Source organism: Lineus longissimus, chromosome 15, assembly GCF_910592395.1.
Source record: "Lineus longissimus chromosome 15, tnLinLong1.2, whole genome shotgun sequence".
NCBI classification, from domain to species: domain Eukaryota; kingdom Metazoa; phylum Nemertea; class Pilidiophora; order Heteronemertea; family Lineidae; genus Lineus; species Lineus longissimus.
This window is the reverse complement of record NC_088322.1, coordinates 11,432,507-11,454,769: the sequence shown is the minus strand read 5'-3', so window position 1 is coordinate 11,454,769 and position 22,263 is coordinate 11,432,507. Positions and strand designations below refer to the sequence as shown.

At 39.5% G+C, this 22,263-nt stretch overlaps 1 protein-coding gene across 9 annotated transcripts in view; it reads left to right on the top strand.

Moving 5' to 3' along the window:
* LOC135499942 (neurabin-1-like) overlaps nucleotides 1-18,785 on the top strand; it is a 55,120-nt gene extending 36,335 nt beyond the window's left edge. For 2 of the 9 annotated variants that reach the window (XM_064791004.1, XM_064791013.1), the window contains 16 exons: nucleotides 806-910; nucleotides 1,681-1,900; nucleotides 2,050-2,205; nucleotides 2,423-2,605; nucleotides 2,858-3,076; nucleotides 3,451-3,568; nucleotides 5,782-5,829; nucleotides 6,078-6,140; nucleotides 7,101-7,252; nucleotides 7,545-7,708; nucleotides 10,378-10,485; nucleotides 12,012-12,172; nucleotides 13,303-13,467; nucleotides 14,505-14,614; nucleotides 14,968-15,150; nucleotides 15,383-18,785. In XM_064791004.1, the coding sequence (XP_064647074.1) occupies nucleotides 806-910; nucleotides 1,681-1,900; nucleotides 2,050-2,205; nucleotides 2,423-2,605; nucleotides 2,858-3,076; nucleotides 3,451-3,568; nucleotides 5,782-5,829; nucleotides 6,078-6,140; nucleotides 7,101-7,252; nucleotides 7,545-7,708; nucleotides 10,378-10,485; nucleotides 12,012-12,172; nucleotides 13,303-13,467; nucleotides 14,505-14,614; nucleotides 14,968-15,150; nucleotides 15,383-15,547 (2,320 nt within the window). In that variant the 3' untranslated portion in view covers nucleotides 15,548-18,785. Of the gene's footprint in view, nucleotides 1-805; nucleotides 911-1,680; nucleotides 1,901-2,049; nucleotides 2,206-2,422; nucleotides 2,606-2,857; nucleotides 3,077-3,450; nucleotides 3,569-5,781; nucleotides 5,830-6,077; nucleotides 6,141-7,100; nucleotides 7,253-7,544; nucleotides 7,709-8,094; nucleotides 8,160-10,377; nucleotides 10,486-12,011; nucleotides 12,173-13,302; nucleotides 13,468-14,504; nucleotides 14,615-14,967; nucleotides 15,151-15,382 lie in introns of all 9 variants that reach the window. The other 7 variants (XM_064791007.1, XM_064791005.1, XM_064791006.1 and 4 more) reach the window with 7 other exon arrangements.
* The last annotated feature ends 3,478 nt before the right edge of the window (nucleotides 18,786-22,263 follow it).

The window sequence follows — 22,263 nt, the reverse complement described above, 5'->3', positions numbered from 1 at the left end:
CACATGATACAAGCAAAAAGGATTTTGGGAGCGGATACATGTGATAACTATTGCTATGATGTGTGACAAAGAGAATGAAATCACTAGGTTTGAGGTTCTCGCAACAATGACCAATGCTTTGTGCAGGCACCTGCACACCCCTCTCCCCCGGAAATTTGTACGATTCAAAAATATATCTGTTTGTATTTTCACAAAAGAATCAGGCCGCAGACACTGCAGGGTTAACTTAGCCTTAGGGATTTGTGAGATGACCCATTTGTCAAGTTACACAGAATTTCACAATTCTTGTTTGAGCAATCAAGGAAAATGATAACTACCCGGGGCGTTATCTCACGATATCAAAACTCTTTTGTGATTAAAAAGCAATATTTGGGGCGTTTTGAGACCATTTTTACTTAGTTCACCAATATTGCTAACTGCATGTGTAGCATTTCAATCAATCTCTTGGTGTCGAAACATGCGTAGTGGGATTAACTTGTGATTAATGTCGCCGTGATTAATATCACGTTTGATATTAATGGGTCTGGTGAAAGTGTATGTCGCTAAGATGCCAAAAAGGTGAGAAAACGTTTCCAAGTTCTTTTTGGGTGATTAGTTGTAAATCGATGGACTGAACCTTTACTAGCTGTCAGAGATGATTGCCCTCTCTGTCATGTTCTGTCTTGATATTGTTGAAACTTCCATCTGTCCCATCCAGCAATGCATGCATGTATATTACACCTTGGGCCTTTAGAACATACAAAATATCACGAGAGAAGGCATTATTCTTTCATAAAATTGGAACTTCTCTCGTATGTCGTTTCAGAATTCAAGTCAACGATCAAATAATCGAAGTAGATGGGAAGAGTCTGGTCGGGGTGACCCAAGCGTACGCCGCATCCGTGTTACGGAATACCAGTGGGACAGTCAAGTAAGTCTCTCGTGGTGTCTCACCTTTCTGCTCACAACTTCGGTGTTAAGACATGTTTGTAGCAAACCATAACGATATAAGACTGAAAAGTTAACTGGAATAATTAACTACCAGGTGTTGAATAAATCTGATAAGTGTAAGCCATGAAATTGCATCTCTTCCTTCAATTAAATGCTTAATTCGACATTTGCTACTGAGAAGAAATTTTCACGAGTTTGATTGATGTTTGCCTACTAAATCGAATGTTACCAGTTTTGCAGTATCTTATCGACTGCAGCCTCCTTGCCGTTGATAAGACTGACATGTTTTTCTCGTGTTGACGGCAGATCAAAGAAAAGCCATTAACAGATTTATCAACAAGTCGGAACCCCTTAAAGTGAGCGTTTCCCTGTTTCGCTGGGATTGAATCATTTTGCAAATGAACCATTTGGACCATTGATGATCAGGGGTTGCAGAAAGCCATTTAACCCTGATACTCCTCTGAATGGTGACCAATAATTGAGCCCATGCCTTCCTCGTTATGGTTCAGCACCCAGCCGTTATACAGCGCCTGACCCCAATCTTGCGATATGCTCATCTTGAGTTACCTGATAAGACACCTATCAGCAACAGGAGGATCTAAGCATTGCCATGGGAAACGCATGACTGTAACATCCCCTTAGCGTAGTCAAGATAGCGCATTCTGTTAGTCTTAACCCTTTCAAGAGGTGATCAGTAATTTCCATCGCAAAAGGTAGATTTTATTCCAGTTTTAAAAACTCTACTTTCAGGTTCCAAATAGGTCGTGAGAAAAACCCAGACAAGAGTGAAGTCGCACGGTTGATACAGCAATCATTGGACCAGGATCGTGTGCGGGCCGACAGTCGCCGGCGAGAACAGGAGCGACATAAAACGTTGCAGCAGGAGCTGATCAAAGAAGAAGAAGAGTTCCAGAAGAAGCAATTTGCTGCTCAGGACCAGGAAGCGCGCAGAGAGATGGAGAAGGAACAGGTATGCTGGCCGAGAATTTTTAAAATATTTTTTGCCTCGCGTCATCTTCCTTGTTGGCAGTGCTGTTTGAGACAAAATTAAACAAATCCTCATATTTGCAAACATTTTTGAGTAAACAGTATGTTTCATTCTAAAATTCTTTTTTTCAGATCGAGGACTCCCCGTCAATACCCTCAGAGCCTCCTCCAGAGGATTTGTCCCCTGAGGAGCCCCCTCATATAGAAACATTTGAACTTGAAGAGAGTAGTAGTGAGTCTGTCACTCCAGATATGGACCCACAGGTTTTATTTATCAAATTGAAAGAGGTATGTTGTCATTTGAGTTCTCCAGTCTTACCCTCAGGCTCTCCCCTTTGCCATATTATTTTCAATTATTGGGTTGCTGTGATCACCGGTCCTCGTCGCCTGCTCCTGCAATGACCACCCCGAACAGAATGTTTTCGTCACACGGCCACTTGCAATAGCAGTGTCGTTTTTCTTTTGTATTGCTCCCGAAGATCATCTTTCACCCTCTATATTCCAGTCTCAGTACAAAAATGCTGTGGCCGAAGCAGAAGTTGCCAAGTTGAAGGCGCGTATGATCAACTTAGAGAACATTGAGTCCCAGAAAAAACAATACGAAAGGAAAGTTGATGATATGGGGAAACGTCTGCGAGACAACGAGCTCAATGCACAGAATGCTCAGAAACAAATTGCCCAGTATCAGGTAGGCATATATATATTGGTGATTTTGGAAAATTACACTGCTAAAAAATCAAACTTGAGAAAGTAAGGGCACTTTTTTTTTATTTGTGTGGATTTTAAATCCGCCGGGGTCATTTTCCGGAAAGTGGAAAAAAGAGACCGTTTTTGACACACTTTTCTCCCCCGACCATAAAATAGGGAGAAATTAAAGAACATTTTTTTTTTCATTTCCCACCTAAGTTATATTTTACAATCTTAGCATTAATTTTTCCAGGATTTACTCGAAGGATCACAAGGCCAGTACATCGCACTGGAGCGCAAGATGCAGAGTGAGTACGGGAACTTGGAGAAGAAATACCACAAGGCGAAGAAACTTATCAAGGAGTATCAGGCGCGGGAAAAGGACTACGTGCAAGAACGGGAGTCGTTTTTACAACAGCAGTCGGAACGGGACCAACATTATAATCAGTTAGTCAAGACGTTAAAAGACCGAGTGAGTTTGTGCATCTGTTGTTATGGGTTTTTGGTCTTGTTGCATCTGAATTGCAGGAATTGGTATCAGATGGAGTTGTTGATGAACGGTACTCTTATCAGGAGTGGTTGCTGTTAGCTTGCACACTCTCATGGATTAACCTTTACACGCCCAGTTTTTGGAATGGGCTTTTCTAATCCATCAACTGGAAGTGTCTATGTAGGGAAATGGGGGTGTATAGGTTTAGATATCAAATTATGATTCAGTCTGCAGGCTTTTTGTGGGGGGTGGGAAGGATTGGAAGCAGAAATACTGTAGGCCGTAACATTTTTGCACCCTTTATGTCCAGCAGGATGCCTAGTCTCTGAAATCATCGATATCAATCCCAATTTCAGATATTTGGACTTGAAAAAGATCTAGCCACGGCGAAGCAGGCAGCTGGCATGCCTGTCGGCGAGATAACGGACCATGTGATAGGTGTCGAAACACCTCTTCCAAAATTTACAATGCCAGGTAAGTTGGTAGTGTCATCTAGTGCCAATTTGCAGTACTAATGCGTTTCACCTAAGTCTGCCAAAGTCACTGGTACAAGTTCATTGTGAATACAAAGCAGAGCAAGAGTTCATCTCAGGCCAACTAAATGGGATCCAAAAAATAAATTCATCAGAATTGTTATGGACTTTTTTTGTTGAAAATGGCCGTATAAATAATTTTTCACTGAAAAAAATTGTATCAGAGATTAAGATTCTTTCGACTCCACTTTTAACCATTTTGGCAGAGGGTTTTGGCAGAACCCGGGTTGAAATTGTTGAAATCGTTAGGAATTGACTGGGGTTACAGTGCATTCTAAGCTTTTTAGCCTTTTTTAAATCATTCATTTCAACTCAAGTTTATCAGAATTTGGCTGTGGGTTGTATTTGACTACATCCAGTTTCTGTCAAACTTGAGACAACAGAATTTTAACTTTTGGGGAATCGCTCCAATTTTTCACTAAGATTTTTAACTTGGTTACTAACTGCTCTCCAACGAGGCATGGGTTTTCATGAATTCATCTTAATTTATTTCTCATCAAACATTTTGAGTTCATTAGCTCACCTCTTAGCAGAGGTGAGCTTATCCCATACCGTGGCGTCCGTCGTCCGTCGTCGTCGTCGTCGTCGTCGTCGTCGTCGTCGTCCGTCGTCCGTTAGCAGGGCACGTTTCGTAACTGTTAGAGCTATTGAGTTGAAACTTGGTACACACGTACCCTTATGTAATGACACCTGGGAGACCAAGTTTCGGTCCGATTCGTTTCATGGTTTGGCCACCAGGGGGCCAAACGTTAAAAGTGAAAATATGCAATATCTCCCTTAATAGTAGTCGGGAAATTTTGAAAAATATGGTAGGTACTTCTAGCAAAGGTGCATCATATATCCTCCGGGTTTTTGATTTGACCTCCTTTTCAAGGTCACAGAGGTCAAATGGTGTAAATTGGCCGTTAGGATGTAACGATGGCACGTTTCTAAACTGCAATGACTATTGATACCAAATTTGGTACACATTTACCCCTTAGTCAGGTGATCTCAGGGACCGAAGTTTGGTCCAATATGATTCACCACTTGACCACCAGGGGGCAAAATCCAAAAACCTTAAAAATGTGATTATTCCTTAACTTCTTGCCCGATTGCCACCAATTTGATATCATGGGTACATCTAACCACCATACAGTATATGTCACACAGGTTTTTAATTTGACCTTCTTGTCAAGGTCACAGAGGTCAAATGGCGTAAATTCGCCGTCGGGCCGTAACTATGGCACGTTTCTTAACTGCAATGACTATTGATCACAAATTAAGTACACATGTACCCCTTGGTCAGGTGATCTCAGGTACCGAAGTTTGGTGCGATCTGATTTGCCGTTTGGCCTCCAGGGAGGGGGCCAAATCCTAAATTCTTCAAAATGCCATTATTCCTAGTAATGACTTGCCCGATTGGCACCAATTTTATATCATAGGTACATCTAATTCTAACAACCATTCAATGTGTCACCCGGGTCTTCTTTGATTTGACCTACTTTTCAAGGTCACAGAGGTCGAATGTACTGTAAATTGGCCATTTTGGGGAAATTGTAATTGCTTGGACCTACATCAAACCTAACACTACATGACACAAGACCATGCTCTTTATCCATCTTTCCTCAACATGAGGTGAGCACAATGGCCCTGGCCATTTCATTGTTTTCTGTTTAACATAACATTTGATAAAGCTTTACTTTGTATGTCCGGTGAATCTATCTATGTTTTACATTATAACATGTGAAGTACATCTCGGTTCCTAACAAAATTATCTTACCTAGTAACTGTTGCTATGGGAAAATTAATGCATATTTACTGTTGCTATGGGAAAATAAATGCATATTTACTGTTGCTATGGGAAAATAAATGCATATTTACTGTTGCTAGGGTAAATAACAAGCATAGTTACTGTCACTATGGTAAATTGAATGCCTAGTTACTGTTGCTAGGAGTGTGCATGCTGTATCATTCTCTTCTGATATGAACTGTCCATCCTATAATGAATATTTGTCTCCCTAACTTTAATGAACTTGCCCTTGTGGGAAGGTTCATTTCTGTTGAAGGGTTCATCATTTACAAATTGGTGGGCCTTGAAGCTTTGAGTTTGGTAAAGAGCTTGAATTGTGTTGTGCTTGAGTACCATTTCATGATACCAGTACATTTGGTTTTTAGAAAAATTGGCGTTATCTACAGATATTTCCTCAAAAGTGCTCATCTCAGGTAGGTTGCTTCAAAATGTATACAAAGAAAATTCGGAAATTTGCTTTTTAGACCCGAACAGTGCAATTCACACACCACAAATTTGTCGTAGCAATTTCGCTTTGCACAGAAACCACTTCTACAATAATTCTCCCTCCGGCGAAATCTAACTCGCAGCTTCACGTCCACCAAGTCACCATTATCACGTGGTTGGGACCTGTCCCTATCTCGGCATGTTTTCACCAACTAACAACGCATGTCTCTTCCAGTCGTTCCGCAACTAGTGACCGACAGTTTCTCCGAAGCGTCCTCTGAATCTGATATTAGCCCAGGTATGAAAGCACGCCATCTTGTGTTGAAAAGTAGAAGTGACCCATGTTACATTTGTGTGTAGTGTTTGTTTGAAGTTTGTGTTAGAAAAACTGTTGATGTGTTTGATTAAAACAAATGATATGTATTTTTCGCTGAATATTGTCAAAAGAGAAATACGATGGGATTGGAAATGTGGTGATCTGATTGGATGTCACTGCCAGACAGTGCATGAATTGTATTATAACATGATTTTGATGTGCTATACATCCATTAACTTTACTGACGTCCAGCATAGATATAATTCAACCCATACTTGCTGACATCAATGTTGTTGATCATAGTGTTTCCATCTTGTGGTCATGGTCGTAACAAATATTGGTTTGCTAACCTTTAACCATTTCACAACGATGGGCCGGTATTATGGTCCTGTGCATCACGACGTAATGACGTACACAGTGCATATGCCTGTACTGTGCCATGACCCCATGATCCCGCCAAAGCAGTCCATGGTAGCCTAAAAATGTTGCGTAAAATGCATTGTGGGGGGGGGGGGGGGTCTGCATACATTTTCTCTCGACAAATATCAGGATGTTGCTAATGGAACTTGTTTATTTTAAAATCATGACTCGACCGGTAAAAGTTCGTCTCATTGATTCTATAGTTGCTTTTATACATTGCTTTAAGCTTATTGTCTATGCTTTCACTTAAAATAGATCTTTTTAGATATCAATTTGTTTCGATGATATTACATAATATACTTTCAGTCTATCACTGTAGTATGATCTCTGAGCTAATGTATTATAGTGCAGTAGTTATATAGTTTAAAACTCCTAAACTGAATACAGTATCTGTATTGAACATGAAAAATTCTATCCTAAACTTTGTGGTTGCCATGTAAAATGTAATTTGTTGCTTAGCAACTTGCTCAGTTTCAAGGTCATTCCATTGTTGCTAAGTAACCAAGTCCATTATGTCCACAGAAGCCGACGATGAGCAGAATCAAAGGCGGTCCACCGTTAGTATGTTTGAAGCAATCCCCGACCATGAACTCCTCGATAACTCACCGAGTAAAGCCCGGGCACAGCTTGCCAAAGATGGCGGATTAGCGGGTAGACGACCACCAACGAAAAAGGTATGATTACTGTCGAATACAACACTTGACAATATGCGGGGAGGAACTTTCTTCATGCAACTGTGATTAACTAATTACAAGAATTAGTCTTTTTTAATTCTCGCTAATAATGATAGATTTGATGATGTCTGATTCGGAAAATCTTTGAATGTCTCATTTTCATTTGAAATGACTGTTTACTTTTTATGATTTTTTACACTTTTTGTGCTCATCAGTCACAATACGGTATTCAAACTTCCGAAGTTCTCACATTTTATTACTTAAAATAATTCACATGTCCGTGATATTCTAGTTGTGGAGAACTAGCCAATCTACCAAATTGGAACACACCCCTCCACCGTCTCGTACCGACAGTCAGTCTCCTGATGGGGAAGCACCTATCTTGCTTCCCTTCGAAGAATTCCAAGAACGGCTTTTTTCCGAGTGGTCTGATTTGGACAGTCCTCACAAGTCTAGGTATTGTCTGTCAACATTATGAATAGTTCCAATATCTACCACCAGGTGGCATTGAAAGCTGTACAATATTGCATTGACCTTCTCCTCAGAAAATTCATTTTGAAGATGAACTGTGTTGAGTGATCAGGAATGTGTTTTGGTTCTCAAGTCTGTGTGTCCTACTTTATACTGCTGTCTCATGTCAGTCCAACAGCAAAGGTTTTTAATCTCTGGCCTTGCCTCTGTGGGGCAGATGCCTTTAAAGTCACTAGGTGGTAGGCCATCACAATTAGTATCGAGAGAAAATTTCTACCAAAACACATAATTCTCAATACAGTTCATCTTATTTTTGGCCTTACCTTCGCTTGTAACCACTCCCTGTATATCTCATCTTCCGCATCTTATAGCCAATCAGCGACAGCGACCAAGATCTCGACTCCGACGACATTGAACCCTTCGTCAAACATGACAGGTAACACCGCGATCATTACAGTGCATGCTGGGAGCAATGCGCGGCATGAGTTTCGGTGACAGTGCTTTGCACAGTTCTTTCACTAACAGCACTTTAAAACCACACCATGTGCCAGGATTAGCCATCCACGATTTTCCTCCTTCAGTGGAATGTTGATGAGTGGTTTTACCGCCGTCAAAAATGTACCATATCATATAGTAGATGCTTTGCATCTTGCTAAGGTTAAATCCTCTCATTAAAGCTTACCCATCAATATTTTGGGAATTGGACGTGACAAAACATAGAATTTCAACTGTTCCTATTGTCGCGTGTGCAGACTTGATTGAGTGATTTATGTCATGATGTTGCGAGGGCCTCATTAGAAGAAAGCATTTTAGCATTATGTTGACATGTGGTTTCATGTACATTGATGCACACGAAAGTTATTTCATGTACATTGATGTAGTGTACAAATAAGTTGTTTTCATGGACATTGATGTACATGTACATGAAAGTTATTTCATGTACATTCATGAAATGTACAAATGAGTTGTTTTCATGGACATTGATGTACATGTGCATGAAAATTATTTCATGTTCATTGATGCAATGTACAAGTAAGCAGTGTTCATGGACATTGATGTACATGAAAGGGTACATGTTACAAATAATGAGCTAACATGCCTTCTAACACCTGGGGCCTAGTGGCTCGCAACAAAGACAAACTTTTTCATGTAAAATCTTGAATATCTTGATGGTGATACCATGGCCAAGTTGATGATGACTTCTTGTCATGCTAGTAAGATAAGTTTTTGGACTTGTGGCTCATTTTGGTACATGCTCTTCTGTATATCATGCTGTGACTTCATCAGACTGTAAATTTTAAAAAGTAGATTCTCGGCCAAAATTTCTTTGTTGAAAATTTGACCACGAAATGATCATGAGTGTCAAATCATAAAAGAATAGGAGAAACATTATCCTGTGTATAGCTTTGAACACTGGTCAAATGATTTGGTTGATTTTCAAGTTTAGAGCTTGCATGTTTTATGAAAACCAGACTCAGTTTATCTTTCTGGTTAAATCTAGTTCTGTGTTTGAATAGAATCATAAATTTGTAATTTGTCTCACTTTAAACTGTCTCAAAATGTTAGTTACGCCATTACATGTTAGACCATTGGATTCAATTGTTAGGGCCATCCAAAAGATTCTCATCTTTAGAAAACAATGTCAACCTTCACAGATTGCAAAAGATTTGCCGTTCACAGTGTAAAGAACTTGGGTCTACTTTTCGCTGAAAATGCATTGGACGAAGGCAATTTTAAACTTAAGTTTTGCTGGAAAGTTAGATACTGAAGCGACCTTTGGACAGTGTCCCTTTAAAAATCCTTAAAATTGTTATTAGTTTGGATGGCCCGTCACCAGTCTGCATCCTAAGTTATTACTTTACACCCCCATTTCCCTGTTTGGGCTCTTCTAGTTGATACAGAAGGAGAGTCAATTCAGCTTACTGGGGGAATAAAGGTTGTCTTCATCCTCTTGTTATTCATTCGTTACTGTTTGCCTAATGGTGTTAGGTCTCTTAGAATCTGTCCACTATTGGTTGTGGGTGACGTCAGACTTGGCACATTTCTTCGTAACACACTGTGTAAAGTTCCGAAAAAATTTCACAGATTTTTCATGGCAATCTAATATGTTCACAAAATGCACCGTGTGATGCTTTCAGGAATTCGACTTAAGAGTGATCATAAAAATCCTTAAAGACCTTAAAGACCTTCCACATTCATTCAAAAATTTGAAAGTTTAACTTGATTTTGAAAATTTCCAGTTGTGTTGATACATACTGAATAGATAAATTTCATCAATGCCAATGAGTGGCCTGATATAGAAATACTGTAAGTGCCAAGTTTCAGTGAATTTGCGTGCAATATAACTGCACTAGGGCAATGTTTATTTCTATTTTCCTGACCCGCCAAAAATATAGTTAACTTAAACAACTAGCCTGCAAAACCTGTCTCGTTATCGAGTCCCCATTTTGTCCAAGATTTTATGCTGAATATCCCCAATATGATATCTAAATCTAATACTTAAAATGGCACTGATATGCTTAAATGTTCTTAAAAAACAAAGAAAGTCTGACGTCACCTGACGCCAACCTCATGGATGCCACATTTTATAACCTCCCATATTCTTCGGCTCTTAGCTTTGCCACCCTATCTAACTCCGCGCTTATGCCTTACAGCGATAGTACGGTCAAAAAGAGAAAAGCACCGCAAGCCCCGGCCCAACCTCCACCATCCCCTCCGGCCGATATTACACCACCAGATTCGCCCTTCCTATTTGATGACAGGTAATCATGATGCATCTTGGGTAACCCCAGTGACCTTGACCTATGCATGTTGATTGCATTTGAGGTCAAACTAAATATAGCGCTCGATCTTAAGTATCACATTTCCTACCGTATTAAAAGTAACCATGAAATTCAACCATGGTGGGAATTATTTTGATATCAAACAAGTGGGGGTCAAATAAAAAGAAGAAATATGAGTATCACTAATAGAATATCTGTTCCCATTTAGGAGAGAAAACTCATTGAAACATGAATTGTGGCAAAACATATTAACTCTCTGTTACCACTGCCGCCCTTTGGGAGTTTTTTCACCACAATGTACCATCACCATCTCGTTCAGTCGACTTGATAATGCTGAAATGCCCTTTTAGGCCCCTTTTTGATCTGCCTTGCTACGTGAAATATATTCATGAGGCCATCTTAGATGTGCATGTTGCATAACATCGTGCATGGATGCTGTGTAGCTAACTATCTCAAATAGATTAGTCTAATTAGCAACTTATTTCTAACATGGCTGCTTCATAGCGGAGATCCATGGCAGTTGATATCCCATTAGGTCATGTGACTTCTTTTATCAATCCTCGTAGGTCATGTGACTTGTCTCCTTTAGGAGGTGTGTCTGTCTCATTAGAATAGAACCACACTAATTGTCAATATATGAAAAGTTTTTAATAATAGTGTTAGTTTAGAACCTTCTTATTTGACTATCAATACACCTTGATCGTCTCGTCAATTCGTTTGGTTGTTTAACCCTATGAATACACATTAGGTACTCATTACAATGTGAGAATAATCCTTTCTGCTAATGATCATGCCTTTTAAGCAAATTGCATGGTGTAGCTTATTTGATAACTTTAAAAATACTTTTAGGAGGGTTCCAGTGGTTCACTCTTTGTGGTGATAGGACTTTTAACGGCATTTATCATGTTTGTTATATAGAATTGTTACACGTTACACGGGGCATGTGCGACATCAGCATGACATAACTAGTCTGTTTTAATTTTCACGGAGCACGTTTTTATCACGGAGTGTCCATGTGTGAACTTGAACAAACCTCCCACAAGGGTGGTTTAGGACCACCTTGGTGCTCCACCCAGTGCTGAGCTGTGGCTAGCCTTGAATATCAGAGGCAACATCTTTTAGAATACTCGGAATTCACTCCAAAGTGTCATAGCTAGCATTGCATACCAGAGGTGACATCTTTTGGAATACCTTGATAATATTCAAAAGTGTCGCAATCTATTGCGAATGTTACCCGAGTGTGTATAGCATACATGTATGTAGAGAGGCTACAGCTCTATGCTGGTGAATTTATATTTCATTAGTACATGACATGCATAATGATATTCGATTGATACATGACGTGCTATGCACGTCATCCGCACCTAAGAGGATATGTGGCTTGACGTTCTCTGCACGTCACCCTAGTGAAAGGGTTATGATTATTTAAAAACTGGAACAGGGCTTGGGGTATGAAACCCAAAAAAAACAATTGGACATCTAATCAATAATCATTACCTTTTCAGCAAAGATAATCTCTCCGATACTTCATCAAGTGTTTCTCAAGCATCGTACGATCCCAGCCGGGCGGCCATGTTCCGGAGCACGGCGTCAGAAATTCCCGAAAGCGTTGCGGAAACCTCAACGGATATAAAATTAGTTTCATCGAAACATGTGGGCGAGGATGGTACGTATAATTTGGAAAATTTTTAATCTATTTTTCAAATACGTGTGATGTGTATCTGTATTGAGCTGGTAAACCGCAGAAGGCCAATACAGATCATATCACATCTAATGACTTTATGCCTCACTGCGTGACTTTGCTAGATTTTGAAATTCTTGACACAAATAAGGCTTGAAATTAACAATTGCTTGCTTGACTTTAAGCTAGTCAACTTGCTGCTCTAAACGAACGTAGACCTTGTCGTAACCAGGGGAGGGGTATAACGCAAAATTTTGTCAAAAGTATAAAGTGTTCTTCACTTAAGTATGGCCCTGTTTGTGTGCCTTCAGTGATGTGCTGGTGAATTTAGAGCAGCAAGTTCTCAGAAAAATCACTTAAATTTAGGGTAATTTGGGAAGGAAAGGATATGACTTTTTGCTCAACTCAGTTTTCTTACCTGCTTGTAAAAGTAATCATTTCTTTGCCAAGATTGTAACACTTGAAATAGAAATATGCAGGCTGTTTCAGTTTACAAGTGTGTCAAATTTTTTGCTATGGTGTGAAAATCTAACTTTGCTTGTTCGACTGTTGGATTCTTCAATTTGAGAATTATCAATAGAAAAATCTGAATCTGAGTTGAAGAATGTGACTTTTTCACTTGTATTCTAGAACAGTCTTAACAGTCATGAATCTCCAGCCCAAAACTCTTCTGCCAAGCATGCAAAATAACAAATCTATCTCAGCGTGAGTTTGATAACACTGTGTTAAACTGTGAGTCTACTCGAGACTTGATGAGAAAACTTTCACTTCGTCCTGTGACTATTTTCGAAAATAAACAGAAATGTTACCCTTGTTTTCTGATTTATATGGTTCCAACCAGGAAACTGCTTGGTTTTAGCCACAATAATAAAAAGAGGATGTGCATCATAACAAAACTATACTGCTTCTTTCTAGTTCGCTAAATAAGTCACTTCCTAGACTTTGTGTTTTTAGCACTTTTGTGTTTCTTTGATTTACACATTTATTTGGGTCAGGTGAGAAATTAGAAACTGAAAAATATTCCTGGTGGTTTAAGCGGGTATTTGATATCAAGGGGTGCATTGAATTATCATGGTTTCCTGGGCAACAAGATTAGTTTCTCCATTTCTCACCAGGTGGCCTAAGCGAGAACATTCCATCATCGAGCCGTCCTAGTAAAGGGATAACGAGCAGTCTGGGTAGGTTCGCTAAGCGATCAGCCAATCAGCAAGAAAACGATGGCGGAATTATGCTAATTTCTTCCAAACCCATTGACACAGGCTACTCGGGGTCGACGAGAGGTAAGCTTGGTTCCGTACAGGTGGCACTGTGAGAAAAAATATGAAGCTTACTTCTGACTATATGCCATGAGCTCTTAGGAAAACTCCTGTAAATAGCATTGCTATATTAGTTCCATCCGAGCTGCTTTGGAAATTTGGGCAAGGGGATGGGGGCAGGTGGTCCGTCCCAGTGACATGGGCATTGCCATGCTCATGAAGAGTGGTCTTGTGACACTTTTTAGTGAGTTTTGCACATTTGAACGAAATGTTGTATAACCTCGTAACGAGTTGCCTGACCTACATTACATTGGCATTGCCAGGTAGCAGCAGTTGCGTACTGGGCATGAGGTTATTCAGCTGTGTTGGAGAACGTGGTGAGCTCATAAAATCAAACATGAATCTGACTTTTCTCTTCTGCTTTGCATTCGAACATTTTTAAGTCGGGACAGGTTAACCTTTATACAGAAAATATTAAGCTGCTTTTTTGCAAAGAATTCCAGGAATGGGGAAGTTTTTCTTCAAAAGTTAGTGGAAAATGCTCATGGTTCTGTCTGTAGGGTTCCCAATTCTTGAGAAACTGTTTGTTCCTTGAGCCCCCCACCCACCTGTCCTTCACCTAATTGACTTTGAACCCTGCATGACTTAGATAAGATAGAGAACTCTTTTCCTCTAGTGTGACAACTTGTATGGTCATCAATGAAATGCAAGTAACATTGCTGATTTTGTGTCTTAATGTGTTTGATATTTTAAAAGGTCATTAAAATGTGCTTTGTTTATAAAAATAGCTCCGGAGTCCGTCATTTAGAAAGATATCAAGGAACAATAAAATAACTACAGCACAAAAAGTAAACCTAAATCTGAAATTTCCAAATTTGGAATAAATCTTCAATATCAACTATTTACTACAGCACAAAAAGTAAACCTAAATCTGAAATTTCCTAATTTGGAATAAATCTTCAATATCAACTATTTACTACAGCACAAAAAGTAAACCTAAATCTGAAATTTCCTAATATGGAATAAATCTTCAATGTCAACACTTTACTTTTGACTTCCAGAAAATGCGAGTCCTTTCACTTCCGCCATGGTGTCGGAGTACGATGATGACAACGTCAAGGCGCAGTCGTATAACTTCAGCAGCATGACCGTGTCCTCAGATAAAAAAGAGGTGAGCAAAAGCAGGAATCAACAAAGACAAGTCTTTATCAATTCTTAGTAAAAGCGGAAAAAAAATCAAAGACTGTTTTTGACACACATTTTTCTCCCCCGACCATAAAATAGGGAGAAATGAAAAAACATTTTTCCGACGACCAATTTGAACTTTTATTTTTTTGGGTCCCATTGTATGATCTGAGACTAAAATTTATAAAAATAAACATGTTTTCATTTTATTTTTCTCTCGCCCCACATAGGTTTTGAAATTGAAGAATTTTTTTTTTTTTTTTTTTAAAATTTTTTTGATGCAGGACCGTAACTTCTACGTAGTTGATATCAGACCATATCCATTTTTCCTTTCTTTAGGATTTGAGTGGTGCAAATAGGAAGGTCTCAAATCAGTGGCAGTCTTGTGCAGTAACGGACTGGACTGTTGACCAAGTGTGTCAGTGGTTGATATGCTTAGAAATGGACCATTATAAACCACAATTTACAATGGAGGCAGTCGATGGAAGAGGACTTTTAGCTTTAGATGGGAACAAATTAAAGGCAAGTAGAAATTTTCGATTGAAAAATTCAAATTCCAAGAACATCGCCGCGAGAATCTGACATTTCCTCTGTGACTTTTTTGCGTAGCTTTCTTCTCGGCACTGACAGTGAAGTAAATAGCTTAGCTTTTCTCTCAGATACACTATATTCCAACTACTATGGAAATCAAGAAGTTACAAAATTGATCACTGCTCAGTGAGTTTAAAAACGACAATATTTCTCTGTGTTTCAGGGCCTTGGTGTACAGAATAGCAACGATCGTAGTTTGCTCAAGAAAAAAATCAAAGAATTAAAAACGGCAGCGGAGAACGAGAGGAAAAAACTAGAACAAAAGACACCTGGCGACAAAAAGCGAGAAAAGAAGAAAATGTTCGGCTTTATAAAATCTGCCTCTTGAGGGGATCTTGAAAATGATATAATGTGGACTTGAAACTTGGACATAAAATCACCAGCTTGCGGAATGATGCGCTCCTGGTGACAATCATGTGACTGTCCAGCGATTTTTTCTGCGGTTTCAAGTGTCTTTTTATTAGGTCGTTTGATGACGGCACTAAAAGCTTGACTAAAAGAACACCGCCTTAAAAGATGCGAGGCTAATCTTAATGATTTTGCTGGTCTCACGATGCAGCAGAGCATGATGGAAAAAAATACTATGTGGTGGCATAATCGTTTCGTTAGCAAAGTTTCTGTGATCACATCTTCCCACCTCCTGAATTGACACCGGCCCCGAGTCTTACCTTTACCTTTGGTCTGTTGTGACCTTTGACCTAGTATGTCTCGGTGCTGGACACTGGCTCTGTGCAAGAACTATGGTGCTACGCAGGGGGCGGACCCCCTCCCCACGACAAGGGTGAAAAGTTAAAAGTTTGCGAGCAGTTCCAACATGTCCAATGTTAATTAGACATTTATGCTAATTTTTGATATGATATGATATGATAATGAGCTAATTTGCACACTATGGCATATTCAATGTAATCTCAGCTGGATGCTGTAATATTCTGACAATAACACAGAATTTTTAAAGACGAAATCAGTTAATTAGCTAATAAGCTTAAAGATGCTAATTATCTTATTCGATATGTGACACCATGCTCAATAGCTCAGCAAATTATTATCTATTGTTGCTGATATCGCTAACACAATAATTGTAGTTGAAACATGCAACTAATCTTTTACAAATCGTTTACAGATGAACAGCATCTGTAAACATATCATTGGTATGCTAATTAGCTAATTATTGATATATCATTGCTATGATCAGGAACACACTGTGAATAGTAGTTGCAGGATTACAAAATATCTAAGATTAAATGAAAATGTTTGCTTTGATTTTGAGACTATTTTCTTCAAGCTTGGAGCTCCTCTGGTGTAGGCATAGCAGGCCAAGATTTCCTTGAGAGCTCATCTACACGGTCCAGATTTGAGAAAAGTAGTCTGGGGCCTCTTCTAAGGACCTCATCCAGAGGGCCCAGATTTGGGTGCATGATCGCATTTGACAAAACTTGCTTGCAAGAATCACTGATCGCAGGTCACTTTAGGACAATTTATTTCAGCTCGAGGGTTTTCCTGGTCAATTTCAAATATGTTTCCCCTAAATAGGAGTTGCTGGTACCGCCTGACCCCTCCCCTCTGGCTATGTACATGCCCCACTAGTCGGAGCTGAATCAGGAAGCCCAGAAAATTAAATGACAAATTTGATCCATTAGTTGAATGCAGAATAAAGCACCTGTAACGAACAAATAATTAATTAGTCCTGATAAAAAATTGGCCAGGTAGGGTGTGGTAATTTTACACACGGTATTATATTCATTGTGTGTTTTATTGATTGGAAAATCTCAAATTCAATTCCTAATTTCAAATCTTGAAGAAATGGACTTGGCCTTAGTTTTAAGGATAGAAGTACTAAAAGTGTTGGGTCAATTGTAACTACTGCTCTGTATCTAGTTGATATTGGACTGGAAACCATAGCTTCCACAACAGTAAACACCTTATACCTGGTGAACTTTTTATTCAGCTCATTTTGTATATAAGAATTAGTACTTAATAGTTCACTTGCGGAAGAGCCAGATTGTAAAAATCTGAAATATTGTGCAAGCGACTTAGGATTTGAAACATTTGTATATAATAGCTGAGTCCAAATTATCTTGAAAGATTTAACCTCTTTTCTAAGATTGATGATTATGAGGAACTGTCAGAAAAAATGGAACGTGATGCTGATTTTACAAGTTATGCTCAAACAAAATTTGTCTTGAGATAATGAAAAACTGGCATTTTTCAAACGTTGTAGTCATGATAATTTGGTCAACTCTGTGCTTTAAATGCTACTGTAATTTTTAAGAACTATTTTTTTCGCTAATGCACCGTCAAACACCAACCCGAAAAGCAGGAAAATTGTAGGTGTATTAAACGCATTCACCATTAAATTTTGGCAGCAAAGGCGATATTTGGTCAACAGCTAATTGAAAATGAGCAACTTTGCCAAATTTCAGCCTTGCGAACACTTCACAGTTCACATTATACTTTTAGGCAGTTCTTTGTACCCATTTCAGCAATTTGTCAGACTCTCATCAACTGCTATTTATTGAACAGCTTTTTAGCAGGCTCTAATAGATGTTTATTAGGCTATTAAACTGCTGTTTATTAGGCTATAATAAACTGCTGTTTATTAGACTAGCAAATTGCTATTTATTGGGAGATATTTATCAGACTCGGATAAACTGCTATTTATTTGACTCTGACACACTGATGTTTATTAGACTGACTCTGATAAACTGCTGTTTATTAGACTGACTCTGATAAACTGATGTTTATTAGACCGGCTCTGATAAACTGATGTTTATGAGACCGGCTCTGATAAACTGATGTTTATTAGACCGACTCTGATAAACTGCTGTTTATTAGACTGACTCTGATAAATTGATGTTTATTAGACTGACTCTGATAAACTGTTGTTGATATGTGTAATGTCTCTGATGTTGGTTGGTAGTAATTTAAAAATCTGAATGATCTCTAAAAAATTGGGCAACTTTGAATGATCTCTAAAAAATTGGGCAACTTTAATTGGATACCAGTAGGTTGAAATAATACGATTGTCTCTTGTAAGTGATTTTTTATTTTATTTAAATTTAACTGTGGTTCTTCGTGACTTCTAGTAATTTTATTTCATATTTTTTCGATATGTTTTCCAAGATTTTTCGATTGCCTGATTTTGTGGGAAAAGTTACTTCAGTATCATAACTTTTCCGTTTCTTGGGAAAATTTGGGTCGAGTGAAATAGAACATTAGGGTTCAGCCTGAAAAATATACCTCAACATTATTTGTGGTAACATCTGGGATGAGACCGCATTACAAATATCAAATTTTTAACGAACGGCACAGGCCTTTAACTTATAATCTCTGTGAGCAAACGTTGTAATGAAATGTTGCTAAATGTACAGCCCTTCAGGAATTGATCATTCAAATTTGAACGCATGTAAATAATTTTGGTTCATTTAATGAAGAACAGGGGCATCACCAGAGATTATTCCATCTTTTGTTAAAGGATGTAATAAATTTGTAACATGCTATAAATATATTCAGATATATTATATATATATAATTATGATATTCCTCAATAAAATGGGAGTATTTTGAAAGTGACTTCTGTGTTAATCTCCTTTGAATCAACAGCATTGGTGGGTAGAAGTTGGAACAAAATGTCCATATTTTCTATTCAGTTTCACATGCGCATGATAAGTAACCAAGTTTACCATGATGCACATGATAAGTAACCAAGGTTACCATGATGCACAATGATAAGTAACCAAGGTTACCATGATGCACATTGATAAGTTACCAAGGTTACCATAATGCACATTGATAAGTAACCAAGGTTACCATGATGCGCATTGATAAGTAACCAAGGTTACCATGATGCACATTGATGAGTTACCAAGGTTACCATGATGCACATTGATAAGTAACTAAGGTTACCATGATGCACATTGATAAGTAACCAAGGATACCATGATGCACATTGATGAGTTACCAAGGTTACCATGATGCGCATTGAAAAGACCACTGTGTGAGACTGCGCAAGGCAGCCGGCAGTGAATTCCACAGTCTGGGAGACAGGACACCGAATGAGCGGTCTCCGCAGGTTTTGCCCTTGGGACGTCTTAAGCCCTGGAGCCAGCCGTCATCGGCAAACCGCAGCATGAAGCGACCCGGCCTCCACAGACTGAGGAACTCGCGCAGCTAAATTGGGCTGCAATCCTTGTGGAGAGAATTATGAACTATAAGAAGAGTCTTATATTCAATGCGCAGTCTCACAGGCAGCCAGTGAAGTTCTTTTAAAACAGGTGTTATGTGTTCTCGCTTTTTTGTACAGGTTAAAAGCCTGGCAGCAGAGTTTTGCGCCTTCTGCAGTCTCGAAAGTTCACACTCTGGTAAACCCAGTAGAAGGCTGTTGTTAAAGTCCAGCTGTGATACAACAAGGGCATGGAGAACTCTGGCACATGACACATCGTCAAGGTGCTATATACGACAATGTTGGATCAAGTTGATTAACAATATGATGAAGCTTTAACAAAAACAGCCAACACGTACGTCGAGAGCGGCAACTCAAAAATAAGTTGAGAAATAGACAATACTAGCGTGAGATTAGTTGGTTTTTCATGCAAAATAGCTTCCAATGGGACTGTGCCTTCTCCAATTATTGTTCACTAAAAGCGCATACCTGTGACAAGGTATGCTTTACCGGTAACCACTTGATTACGGATGGCAAATATTTCGTGTCAATGGATTGTGCAATGTACATCATCAATTTGTTCTTCCTGCACCACCTGGAATATTTGAATGTTAGCCCACTGCGCATGTGCAGTGACTCGTTAGAAAATTATATGCATATCATAAGTTAGTAGTAGGGTCAAGGTAGTAGGTTGTAGTAGGGTGAAACCTTTAATGGGATGTGAAATGTATTTTGAATAAAATAGTAATCATGTCAGTGCAAGTGGAATTACTACCTGGTACTAATGCAATAATCATGCTATGTTGTCAACGGAGACTAAGGAATCTGAAATATAGCCCTAACTTTCCGATCACGAACCGAATGTTTTTTTACAACTGCCCGAGACTCAACGCGGACGAAGGGGCCTTCTATCAAACCGATGGCGGTGTGGCAGCAAGGCTGTGAACTGTCTTCTCAGTGGTCACGTCGAGGTGTCTCAACCTCAGGTAGGCCAGGTCACAATGATAGTCAGGCTATAAGAAAATAATAGTACGAAATAAACATATATATGTAATAATGTCGGGGAGGTTGGAGACAGAGTTGCCAATAAGCACAAGAATCTTTCAAATCTGAAGATCGAGAACATACATTATAACTGGCTTCTCTGTAGCAGGGTCGAGCTGTTGTGTCAGATCTACATTGCACGATTCTAGGACGAGACGGAGAATTGGATCGACCATGTTCTTATATTGAGTGTTGACTGGTTCAATATATCAGATCCTACTTGCTGACTTTGAGCTGGTAATATGTGGGTCAGTCTCCGGTCATGCAATAAGCAAAATACAATTTGTAGTGTCTCCTCTAGGGTTGTGACTGTATTCAGTGAGTGTGTGACTAACAGACATAAGTTGGTCAATTTGACAAATACAAATCTCTCCGATTTTCATGATCAAGATCTGGTTGTGGCAGCATCTGCAATCTCACCAGGTCTGGTTGTGCCAGCATCACCTGTCTATCAGGTCTGGTTGTGACAGCATGTTCTGGTATGGTTGTTGCAGTATCTGCTGTCTCTTCAGGTCTGGTGTTCTGATGTTATGCAATCCTTTTATGAAAATGATCAGGTATTCACCATGTGAAAATGAGACACATTTTTCCCAAGGGTGGAGACAATGTCAACCCTGTACAAACATGGTACACTTCGTTGGGATCGAGAGTACACATCTAGATCAGACAGAGTACGCATAGTGAAGGGGCATGGCACATCCAGACTTGGTACACTCTCTGGCCTCATGGCGAGCTATGAAGGAGAGGGCACATCCAGAAGAGATATGGTGCATTACTATCTCATTGGCCGAAAGTCATTTCTGCAGGTAACAATATGTGCCACGCTCCCGCCCTGATGTACGCGGGACGGGCCAGGGCGGTCTAGTGTCCCCGGCGCATCAGCCGCTAAAACGGTGCAAATCAGAAGGTCGCGTACACACAAAACGATGAACAAACTTAATCTGCTGTTTATAGCTGTATTTTCCACCAGAGTGTATTCTGAAATCTAAATGTTTCTTGAAAGAAGAGATAAGTCAAAACTTGAAAATGGCATCCAGCAGCCGGGAAGTGCCGAGTAAAATGCCAGTCGGCCAACATTTTATCATCGTATGATTATCATGGTCAAACATTTTTAAAGGTGTTCACGCGACTGGGACCATCCAACTACAATGGCCATTCAAATCAAAAATCAGCAGAAGTTAGAAAAAATCCCCGTGCCAACAATCTCAACAAAGGTTTGTTGCTGCTGATCAGAAAAGGTACCCCTTTGAAAAGACCTAGGCCTACCATCGTGGACCTTCGGCTCAACTTTATAACATTGTGTTGACCCTGGTATCAACTGAATGTAATCCTACATGGAAAGGAAATAACTATGGGAACCTCATTTGTTGTGTACCTCGCCTCCATCTTCATTCATGTTCCCTCCTTGCTGCTCGTCAAAGAAGAATTTAATTGGAACTCTCTCATTATGCTACCTAGCCGTATGTATATATATGTACATAGGATGTGCCAGGCCGAATTTGGTCTTGCTGTGAGTGTCTTATCTCTTTCATCGTGTTGGCAAAGCGGTTGGCATGGCCATGGGGTACCAAACGGTGGAGGTACCAGGTCCAGATCGGTCTTCTGAGTGTATCATCATGGCTTGCCTCGATTTGGTCAGGTTTTGTCTGTCTAAGCTCTCTCATCGTGTTGGCAAGACAGCGGAAGTGTCAGACCCGGTTAGGCCTGTTTGTGACTGTATCATCTCTCTCACCATTTTGGCAAGACAGTTGAGGCATCAGCAGGCCGAATTAAATCTGATAAGACTTATATCTCTCTCGCCATTTTGGCAAGACGTTGGAGCTGCAAGACCCGAGTCAGTC